Raw genomic sequence first — 10772 nt, forward strand, 5'->3', positions numbered from 1 at the left:
AGAGATATGCTACACTTGATCTTAGCCATGAGGCAGAAAAGGTATAATGAAGAGATATGGATTGAAGGCGTTGGTATTCATAGAAATTTGTCATAAGCATACGACGGAGTTTTAGCGTGCTTCAATCTAGTCACGTAATCAATAAACTTTCGAGTAGATGTAGAATCTGTAAGACTGTTCCATTTACGTTTTTTGCTGTTCAGACGACATTTGACACATATCCTGTTCTAATTATTGTATGACCTTTAATGCTGCAATATGTATAATTTTGGCATATTTCAAAACGTTGATGTCCCACCCCCGCTATCTCTTGCTGGCCACACATCAACGATTGTGTTTTGCTGCATATTAATACCGGCGATGGATAGCGACGACGAGCAACAGCAAGCTAGCAGCTTCTTCGAGATTAGATGTTAAGCTATTAAAAGCGAAATTATTCAAGCAGTTATTAAATGCAATCGAAATTGCAACCGTCCTTTCGTGTTGTGTCAAGCAATAAACGGCGCTACAAGGCACTGTGCACGCAACATAGCTGATTCTTTGTTGTGCAGGTTGCATTTTTACATTCATTCAGCCTTCCGAAAAAGTTTGCAATGCACACCTGTCAAGTATCCGGATCGTCCAAGGCGTCGAGACGATATGAGACTGCGAAACAAATTGCTTTAAACCCTACAATCAGAGATATGGCCATATCATCTGGCAGAAAGTGACACTCGTGATGATCCAATTTAAGTTAAGGAACGAAGGGATTATCGCCACATATATGAATGCTTTCACGCTCTCAAGAGGCTGAAGCTTGAGTTATTCGGAGCGAAATTAATCAATACAACCTCATTCCATCCTACTTGGATGAGATGAAGATTCGAGGTCATGAATCCAAGCTTGATGTCGTGGATAACAAATTTAAGCGGCTATGTGTCATTTTTCGGGAAGGGCTTTAAGCATATAAGCCATACAGTGAGCATGCGATATCCGTGGATGGAACCTTTTTGAAGACGTCAGTCGGTGAAATTCTCCTTGTAGCGTGCTTTCGAAATGGAAACAACGAGATCCAAATAATCAGAGTTGGGATCGTATCGGTGGAGAACGAAGATAACTGGACCTAGTTTTAAAGTTCCTACTCTTCCACCTACAACCAGCTCCAGCATTCGCGATATCGGATAGGGACAAGGGACTTATGAAAGCTATGCAGACAGCGTTTCCAGACGTCCCACACTTTTTTGCTTTCGCCATTTGATGGAGAAGTTCAACAAGATACACAAGTCCAAGGTCTTAAAGAATTTGGCGTGAGTATTGGCTCGTTCACGGACAACAGTGGAGTACGAGAAGGTGGTAGCAAATATCGCAAGTGTATACAGCAGTGCGCCAGTGTGGCTTCTGGAGGTTGGTCGTGAAAAATGGTCACCGGCTTACTCCCCATGCATCCGAAGACAAAACATTGCCGATGGCTTAGGGGTGTCCTTACAAGAGGTGTGTGCAGCGCTCCATCTATTTTAAAAAAGAGGGCGCACAAGAAGAAGCGGATCCCATCACAACAAGCAACTGAAAGAATTGAAAAGCGCCAAACCATAAAGTGCGAAATGTGCCACCAATTTGGTCATAATCGTCGAAACTGCCCGAGCAAGGACTCATGATCGTATGCTTCGTTGTCTCTACTACATAGTGAATGGTAATTAGCATTCATCCAAAACTGGGTTTTCCTCGCCATATAAACAGAATACATATATTAATATAATGCGAATGATCTAACACAAGTTTGCAGTTTTCATCGTTCTATAGTAAAGGTAAATAGCAACGCCTTCAACCATATCTTTTTTTCATGATCCCAAGCTTGTATATACTCGTTACATTGAGGTATGGTCTGTCTTGATCTGCAATCGCCAAGATGGGCGCCGAGCATTATTAAAAACATCACAGCTCAATTAAAACTGACAAAGGCTGAACAAACCCCGCCAATCGTCAAACGACACAAGTCAGGCGCAACTAGCCTCGTGCCATTACGCCCCGAGCACGCATCTGAATTTAAAAATAAATTGGTTCGGAAATTTCAATGGCCGTTTCTTACTGGTATAATTTTCATTTATTAATTGTTTTGGTATTTCTTTTATATTTCCAATTTATAATTAATTAGAAGCCACGAATTACAATAAATTATCTAATCATCGTTCAATCACCTAAAGAAACGCCTATTTAAATAAGTATGAAGTAATCGAGTTTTATTGACAAACATGTAGCTGTTTAATCTTGTGAAAAAAGAATGCAGCACGAAAGACTCCGCGCTAAACGCGAGATACTCGTACTAGTGGAGCGGCTCAATGACTGCGTAAGTGCTTCAGCACGGCGTATGTACACTCAGCATGTTTTGGCTTCGGCGCTGCTGCAGCGTCCACAATCCGAGATTCGGCGACAGCTGCCAGAGCTCTGCACCTTTATCGACTCTCTTACTTTTAAAGCAACTACCATGCCTGCGCCTTCGCTTGTACGAAGCGCATTCCGACATCCAGGTTCCCAGTGGCTTAACCGTAGTGCACGAGAGAGCGGCGTATCGGCACTATTGTGTCAACAATTAGTGAGATTGGCTAGACAGGATACGTGCAGTGGAAATAAGGACGACAGTACAGAGAATTGGACAGCAGCAGAACTTACTACTTATGTGCTGCTTGATGCATTGCTTGTACCTTGCAAGCATCGCTTTGGAAAAGCTTCAGACGCTTGCGTGTGGCGTCCAACACAATCGAAGCCTCGGTTTCATGCTATGACGTGCTTTCCAGTGTGGTCGACTATACTGCCATTTGCAGCATTAATGGGACTTCGATTTACGAATTTATTTCTGCTCGTGCTTGTAAAATATCGACAGATGGAGCTTTTGAGTTTGCGAGTGAATTGTACTTTCGCACAAATTACAGGAATATGGAGATTAATGGAAGAATTGGATCGAGGAGACGTAAAAAAAGATATTGCCGTGACAGACGTAATGATCGAGTTGCTGCGGCTTTCTTGCGATATAGTACTTGACAACTCTATGGCAAAGAAGGACCGTACGCGATCAATGACGATGCATCTGGATGACCAGATTCTGGAAAAATTCTTCATGGGATTGCAAGATTTTGCATTTAAAAGCTGGAGATCGAACTTAGTTTTAAAGCCAGCACTACTAGATTCGTTCCAGAGCTCTCGGACAGCTTTAGGCGATCGAACCAAGGCCTTTGATGTACCGCAACGCGCTATAGTGTTTTCGACGGTGGGGTGTTTGTTTGTCCAGGGCTTGGCGGAGGATATTGTGTCGATGCTACTGGACCAAATTTTTGATAATGCCAGCATCAGCAAAGAAGCTAATGATTTGTTGTTGTCATTCCTTGTGGGACTGTGTGCTCACGTAGACTTAGTATCGCTGACATCGGTGCTGAAGTTGCTGACTTATATTGTCGCAACTTATAAGAGCATCGAAGAAAAAAACGGCAATTCTGTAGTACAACGACAAAAACGACTTGACTTGATCTTTTATCTCGTCTATGTGGCATCTCATCGTAGCCAAAGCATCGAAACTTTGCGTCACGATGGCAGCTCGCAAGCAGCGATGGTAAAAGATGAATTATCTCGTTTTCAAGTGCAATTATGTAGTGACATAGCATTTGAGGAATTTTATATTGCTGCTCCTGTGCACTGGACAATTCAATTATGGAAGCATTGGGTGCACCTATCCGACGAAGATGTAGAGACTTTTTTAAATGAAGCTGAAGAATATGATACCGATTCTAAAAAAGAATTTGAGGCCCGATTTGCGGCTTGGCACGCTTTAGTGGCTCGAATCAGCTTAAAGCCGGCGACCTTCTGGTCGTATACGCGCATGAAAGCCTTACTAAATCCCCACATTATTTCAACCTTGCCGCTCACAAATGACTGTGCACATGTACAGCCGCGAAAGCGCCGCCGAACCGGTACAGCGACAGCTCAAGGTGTGTGTCCTCGTCAACTTGAATGCTCTCTTGATGTCCTATTACTGCCTGACGTGATGGAGCGAGTGTGTTCGTATTTAAGCGCTAAGCGCCTCATTCGAATTGCGCTCGTGTGCCGCCCACTTGCAGAGATCAGCCGTCTTCCCTCGCTGTGGCGACCGCTTTACATCCATTTCGGTCTTCAGACGCGTAAAAAGGCGACGAAGAAGCCTTTAACAAATGTGATGTGTCTTCACGGCGAGAGCTACGAGCATGATTGGTGTCAGTTATACAAAGAGCGATGGAAAGGGGTGCGGAGATTGCGACGACTACAGCATCAAATAATAAAAAAACAAACTTTCCAGACTCAGAACCTTGACCATGACAGCGATCTATATCAAACTTCTCGAGCAATGCCAGTCTTTATGCCGCAAATTTGCTCTATCTGTAGTTGCAACCAGGTGCTTAAGTCGGCAGACGATCTAAAATTGCATCAGGAGCAGCACAAGCTCTTGACTTGCACTGAAGTCTCTTGCCGAGCGTCTTTTACTAATTTGCAGAAATTTAAGGCTCATATCAGAATGCACGAAGCTAAAAGCTTAAAGCGATTGGAGTGTGGTTTCAAGAATTGCGGCAAAATTTATACTACGAGCAAGCGACTAGCGACACACCGCCAAAAAGAGGGACACTAGATGTGCTTCCTTTAATTCTGATTAAATTTTATTAAAAGTGGAAAATCGAGTAAAAAAGCAATATTAAATCCATAGAATTTGAGTTCTTACTTTCGAAAATGACTTTTTGTACGCAGCTGGGGGCAGTCCTACCCTATTGTTTACTTTCATAGCTCATTAAGATACGATCGATCTCGTCAGCCATCTCTTCAGAAGTCGGTCGTTTCGTAGGGTCAGTGTCCCAACCTCTAACAATAAGGTCTTGCATTTGCTGAGGAAAGTCACTCATAGCCTCTAGCGGTGGTCGAACTCCAGTTGGTACCTTTTCATAAACAGCTTCTCGTTTCAATGAACGAAATGGCTTCTCACGCGCACGCAGCGTCCATAATACCAATGATAAACTGTAAACATCGACCTTTTCATCCAACTGGTGACGCTGATATTCCTCTGGAGATCGCCACTTGCCTTTAGCAACTGAAGTATGAAAAGTACACTTGTCGCTTGTTGGCTTGCCATCTACTAAGCGTGGCCCAGTGTATTTAACACGGTTAAAGTCGTTAAGCTGCAATGTGCCATTAGCATTAATCAGAAACTGACGAGCCTGAATATCCGCATGTGCAAAGGGACCTCCCGACGCTCGATGCAATTGAGCGACGCCCCGCGCAGCATCCCTAGCTAATTCCAGAGCACGATGAACGGAAATCGGCTCTTTCGAATCAAATAAGAGCGTGTCCAACTGATTCGGAATGAACTCGACGACGACAGTTGATAAACACCAACCCACGAGTTTAACGATGTTTGGATCGTTGCGTAGTGAAAAAATAGAGGCGCATTCTTCGACGTGGCGAGGAACAATGTCAGAACGAGCTAATAGCTCTTTTTTCACGCGTTTCACCGCCACCTCACGCCCTGCCATCGTAAATGACAAAGAGAGTTATACATGTTTGTCTTTGAAAAGAAGAAGAGAAACCTTACCGTTCCAAGTGGTTTTATAAACTTTACGCCAATAGCCTCTCCCCACATAATCGCCTACGTCCAGCTTATTAATATTACCACAATTAAGCTCCAGCTGTCTCGGTTTAAACAGCGCTACTACTGCCGAAAAATCGCAACCCCCCTAAATATTCAATGAGAAGGTTTTAAAACAATCATTTTACTAGCCTAATGATGTCATCGACCTACGTCTTCGATGTACATGTCTGGCTGTAGCCACCACGCCTCCTCGCTATCTGTAATTTCAGGAAACTCTTCGTAGCTATCATCTAGACTCTGAACACTTGCATGCGGATCGAGAACGCTTGCTCTTTGATCCAGAACGTCGCCATGCAAATCCTGGACGTCGCCATGCGAGCGCAGCCCGGGTGGTCTCGACTGCATCGTCAAGACAAAAGTCGTCACGTTCCAGAAAAAATAGAGAACTAGCAAAATTCCTATCAGCAGCTTTAAAAGGAGAGACAAGCGCCATCCCCTAATAAAGAAGGGGCCCCAAACGAAGTGCCAGTGTGGCAAGCGAGTCGAGCGCTTCATCTAATCACCAAAGGAATTGGAAGTATTGGGATTTATAAAATTTGTGCATTTCTATTAACGGTGGAATTGCCGATTGGCTAAACATATTGTATCGACTTATCCAAATGTCTAGCATGTATGAAACAAAGAAGCTTTGGCATGGAAGTCGCTCGACCTATTCGTTATTGGAAGTACAGCCACTCACCCTTGGGCCTTTCCCAACTTTTGCAAGAGAGGGAAGTGCGGGGTAATTCCCGCGTCATTGATGCAGCTTGTCAGGGCCATGGCAGTCTAGTGCGTCGCCTCCAATGTGACGCTGTACTTAACGGCCACGGAGGGTGTGTGAACTCGCTTCAATGGAATGAAAGTGGGCAACTGCTGGCATCTGGATCCGATGACCACAAGGTGATTATCTGGCGGTATGACCAGCGCAAGCAGCAGCAGGTCATTGAGTCAGGTCATACGCTCAATATCTTCGCCGTGTGCTTCGTCCCGGGCACGGACGACCATGTTTTAGCCTCTGGTGCCATGGACAATGATGTCCGCATCCACTATGCTCCTTTTCGAGGCGATTCATCTAAAGCGTTCCGCGTTCATCGAAATCGAGTTAAAGATATTGGCAGCTCGTGGGCAGTGCCACAGATATTTTGGACCGCGGCCGAGGACGGATTGGTGTATCAGTTTGATTTACGAGCGTTGCCGCGTTCACGTGAAGCGAGTGAGGGTCCAGATACATCTGGAGTTCTTGTCAATTTAGGCAAAGATAGGAATGGTAGAGAATTACGTGGTATGGGTATCTCGATTCATCCCTTAGACCCGACAAAAATGGCTTTAGCATGTGGAGATTTCTACACGCGCATGTACGATCGACGCATGTTACGAGTGCAAGGGCACATTTCCTCGGCCAGAAATGCTGGGACTACGGACCCTGTTGAAGTGTTTGCACCTCCTCATTTGCACTTGGATGTTTTCTCGGATCACAAAGCACAGAAAGCCCATGATAGGAGACATGGCACGAGCATTCAATTTAGCAGTGACGGGACGGAACTTCTCGCGAATTATCATAGCGACCACATTTACTTGTTTAAAGTCGGGTCAAATGAGGCAGTCGTGTTTCAAAAAGATAACATAAGTGAGCCCCAGATTCAACCGATGGCATGGTTGAATGGAGCGCACATGGATGAACCTTTTGTGCCGCTTGATTTGCAGTTGGAGGCACTACAAACGCTACTTGAACAAGGAAAAGATGCTCTTCGAGTCGATCAATACACCCAAGCATTAAAGTCGCTAAATTTGGCTTGTGGCGCCCGCTGCGTGACCCAATTGACAGCATCTCAGCTCAAAGAATTGCATAGCATTTGTGCGAAAGCTTACTTGGGACGATCATGGAATGCAGATACCTTTTTGGCCGCTGTGCATTGCAAGAAAGCGTTGGAGCTTGATCCGAATGACCGGGACATGGAATTGATGTATATAAAAGCGCTACATGCCGGAAAACGAAAGTTGCAAGCCAAATGGCAGGCCCAACGCTATAAACTCAAATACCCCGATCGGGAGGAAGATGTGTTGTTTCTGAATGAAACTGAATCCGATGGTCGAAATCACGACAGGCAGCAGCGCACGTTACGTTTGTCTCCTTCATTGAATGACGCCAATTCAAGTGAAATCGACGACGACGCTGGTCATGACAATAGTGATTTGTTACCGGATAGTGATGATGGATTTTGGGAAGGTATATTAGTAGGAAATACGCCGGTGAATTGTGACGTTCTTCGACGTTACATTGGGTATTGCAACGTGCAAACTGACATTAAAGAGGCGGCGTTTTTTGGCAAGAATGATGCCTTCATCATTGCGGGTAGTGATGATGGTCGAGCGCTAGTATGGGATAAAGCTACTGGAGAATTAGTGAACGCAATTCAAGCAGACGCAGATATTGTCAATTGTGTGCAGCCTCATCCATTTGATGCGTGTCTGGCAACAAGCGGAATTGAGAATGTTATTCGGTTATGGAGTCCCACTAGTGATATGGAGAACACTCCATCTGAAATTGAATTGAGTGAAATCATATTAAAAAATCAAAGCCAAATGGGAAATATCGCCGCGACGATTGAAGGCGAATTGCAAAACATGGTCCGTCTGGTCTTTCAATCTAGCAGTGGGAATGAAGAGGCTGTTCAAGAGTGTGCGACTAACTGATTTAGCGCCATTTAGTGTGCGTTTTTAATTGGACGAGCTTTGAGTTACTAAAATAAAAGTTATTACTAAAATATTTGCGACTGTTACCGTGCTAGTTTTAGCTTACCTATCTCTGCTTAGAGAAGATAGTAGCCTGTTCAACGGCTCCATAAAATATTGGAGGAAACTCATTCAATCGCTGGCCACGATCCTGCTCCTTAACCAGCCACGTCCCCATAATCACTAACACAACACCAGCTCCAACAAGCGCAACGGTGGTCACAGCTGTTGACAGAGGTGAGTGCTTAAGTAGTTCTTGATCGCTTTCACTGGTGCTCGTCACCGCTGCAATTGCCGATGCGAAGATCTGATGCTGCTTGTTCATAAAGTGTTCATTCTCCGCATCAATGCGACGACACGAATGCTGTTCAACAAACAAACCATTCGAACAATTGCACGCCGCTCCAGGCCCCTGGGGGCATGAGCCGTAGCCACTGCAGAAGGGTGTCAACTCGATCTCCTTTTGATGCGAGTACACATACGAGCCAGCAGACAGCCAACAATAATCAACGGATGATTTCTGGTACGGAGGCGTGTCAGCTGCAGTTTCTTCGAAAGATGAAGCAGCGAAGTTGCTAGCAACAATTTCATGGCACGACGGACCTTCGTAAGGCTTACGAATCGGTGGAAAAGGAATGGCATTGTAATATTTCGTTGCGTTTTTCAGACAACCACTGTCGTTACCGTCGAGACCACAGTTGAATTTTGGAAGATCGCCCACCCCCGAGCATATTTTTGCACTCAAAGGTTTGTAAAGCTGTTCAATACGCTCGTCCATCCAATGTGCACGATTAAGCACCGAATCTCGTAAGTCATTTACTTGTTCCGCGTACGTTCCGTTACAAGTCTGCGTGTCGACAAAAGCGCACTGAATAGTATTGCTCCGCCAATCTCCATTGCGGCATTGGGCTAATTGTCGAAAAAGTGAAGCAGCGCTGGCATTCAAGAAAGTCATGATATTTTCATCCGCCCAGACCCCAAACGCAAGATCATTTGCTTTGGCATAGTTAGAACCACGTAAGGTTTTCCACCGTTGAATCACAAGCGACGCGAGTTGCGAGTTGCACATGAGACGTTTCCAGTACGTATACTGTAGATAGATCCAATCTTTAAAGTGACGACGAGCACCATTGCCGTACGCTAAATTAAAGTCCCACACAGGTCCAGCATTAATTGTCTGGTTTCGGTCTTTAAAGTAAAACGTGCTTCGACGGTACGCGTCGACATTTAAAGACATTTCCGTATGCAACAAATAATCCGCAAATGACCCTAGATCCAAATGCTTTTGAAGCTCAAGAGGAGTCGTCATGTTGTTCCAAAGCACTCGATACAGTTGCGGTAGAAAGCCCGTCTCGGTATTGACGAAGTAGTCACGCATTTGCTGCGAAAGCAACGAGCCGTGTGGATATGCCAACATGGGACGCTCGCCCATTCCAAATTCGTTCTGGTACCTATCAACAACCATGTTGGGCGAGTACGAACCATAATTAGGTGGATCATTTGACCATGCCCAGCCTCCTGTCATCACCTTCGGATCAAGCGCAGCACAAACGGCATTAAGCGACGCTAAATTCTCATGGTCTTTGTCGTACGTAGGCTTTTCCAATAGCAGATAAATACCCACGTACGTTAGTTCCTCCTGACCAGGGTTCGTGCGCATGTATACAATCGTGTGTCGAGTATTGACCGAGTAGCGACCTGTGGCGCGATAAAGCCAATGGGCCAAGTGGTTGCGAAGCAAACTGCAGTCGATAAATGGCCCATTCATTACAAAAGCTTTATTCTCGACCATGCCCAAGAACGGCATCTGTTTTGGAAATTGGAGATTGAATTGATGCTTCTTGAAGAAAAGACTTGTCTGACCTCGGTAATTGGCCTTGGACTGCTCGTACACGGCAGTCCGTGCACCATTAATGCAATTTAGGTCCCCATCGCCATTGTCAATGACTTCAACGCGGGTTTGAATGGGCACTTTCAGGCAAAATTCTGCTGGATAGCGTAAGTGGTTACAATTCAAGTCGGGAAAGCTTTGATTGAGGGCCGAGACAATCACGACAGGCAACTCGTAGCATTCATTACTCGAACGAGCTTGTTGCTGGGCGTGTATCGCCTGTAGAGACGTGAACAGCGTCAACAAGACGCCAACTTGCATTAGTTGAAGCTGAAGATACCTATAAATTCGATGTGAACGGATCATTAATTTTAAAGGGAATTTGATATTTCTAATAGGAGAGATCATTTAGCAGTGAAATGTTAATAAGGCAACAGACGCTTGGCGTAGAGAAGCGACTGTGACAAGCACGATTGGACTGACGAACTGCACAAAGAGGTTTCCGCTGACACGAAAAGGCGCTTGTCGTCTCCAGAATGGCGGCAAACGTTCCCAAGAGAACCAAACAACATTTCGACGAAGTTACTTTTT

The 10772-nt window shown here is 45.0% G+C and overlaps 4 protein-coding genes across 4 annotated transcripts; 2 read left to right on the forward strand and 2 right to left on the reverse strand.

Moving 5' to 3' along the window:
• Positions 1-2257: 2257 nt before the first annotated feature.
• Positions 2258-4627, forward strand: CCR75_007783 (uncharacterized protein; the record flags this gene model as incomplete). The annotated part of the gene is made up of 1 exon (XM_067965840.1): positions 2258-4627. The coding sequence occupies one exon, from the start codon at positions 2258-2260 to the stop codon at positions 4625-4627; it is 2370 nt and encodes a 789-aa protein (XP_067822067.1).
• On the reverse strand, positions 3459-6133 carry CCR75_007784 (uncharacterized protein; the record flags this gene model as incomplete). The annotated part of the gene is made up of 3 exons (XM_067965841.1): positions 3459-5515; positions 5582-5723; positions 5789-6133. The coding sequence occupies 3 exons, from the start codon at positions 6131-6133 to the stop codon at positions 4761-4763; spliced, it is 1242 nt and encodes a 413-aa protein (XP_067822070.1). The 3' UTR covers positions 3459-4760.
• Positions 6134-6271: 138 nt separating this feature from the next.
• CCR75_007785 (uncharacterized protein) lies at positions 6272-8311 on the forward strand (the record flags this gene model as incomplete). Its single annotated transcript, XM_067965842.1, has 1 exon — positions 6272-8311. The coding sequence occupies one exon, from the start codon at positions 6272-6274 to the stop codon at positions 8309-8311; it is 2040 nt and encodes a 679-aa protein (XP_067822069.1).
• Positions 8312-8417: 106 nt separating this feature from the next.
• Positions 8418-10502, reverse strand: CCR75_007786 (uncharacterized protein; the record flags this gene model as incomplete). The annotated part of the gene is made up of 1 exon (XM_067965843.1): positions 8418-10502. The coding sequence occupies one exon, from the start codon at positions 10500-10502 to the stop codon at positions 8418-8420; it is 2085 nt and encodes a 694-aa protein (XP_067822071.1).
• Positions 10503-10772: the final 270 nt, after the last annotated feature.

Source organism: Bremia lactucae, linkage group LG2 (genome assembly GCF_004359215.1).
Source record: "Bremia lactucae strain SF5 linkage group LG2, whole genome shotgun sequence".
In the NCBI taxonomy this organism is placed as follows: domain Eukaryota; phylum Oomycota; class Peronosporomycetes; order Peronosporales; family Peronosporaceae; genus Bremia; species Bremia lactucae.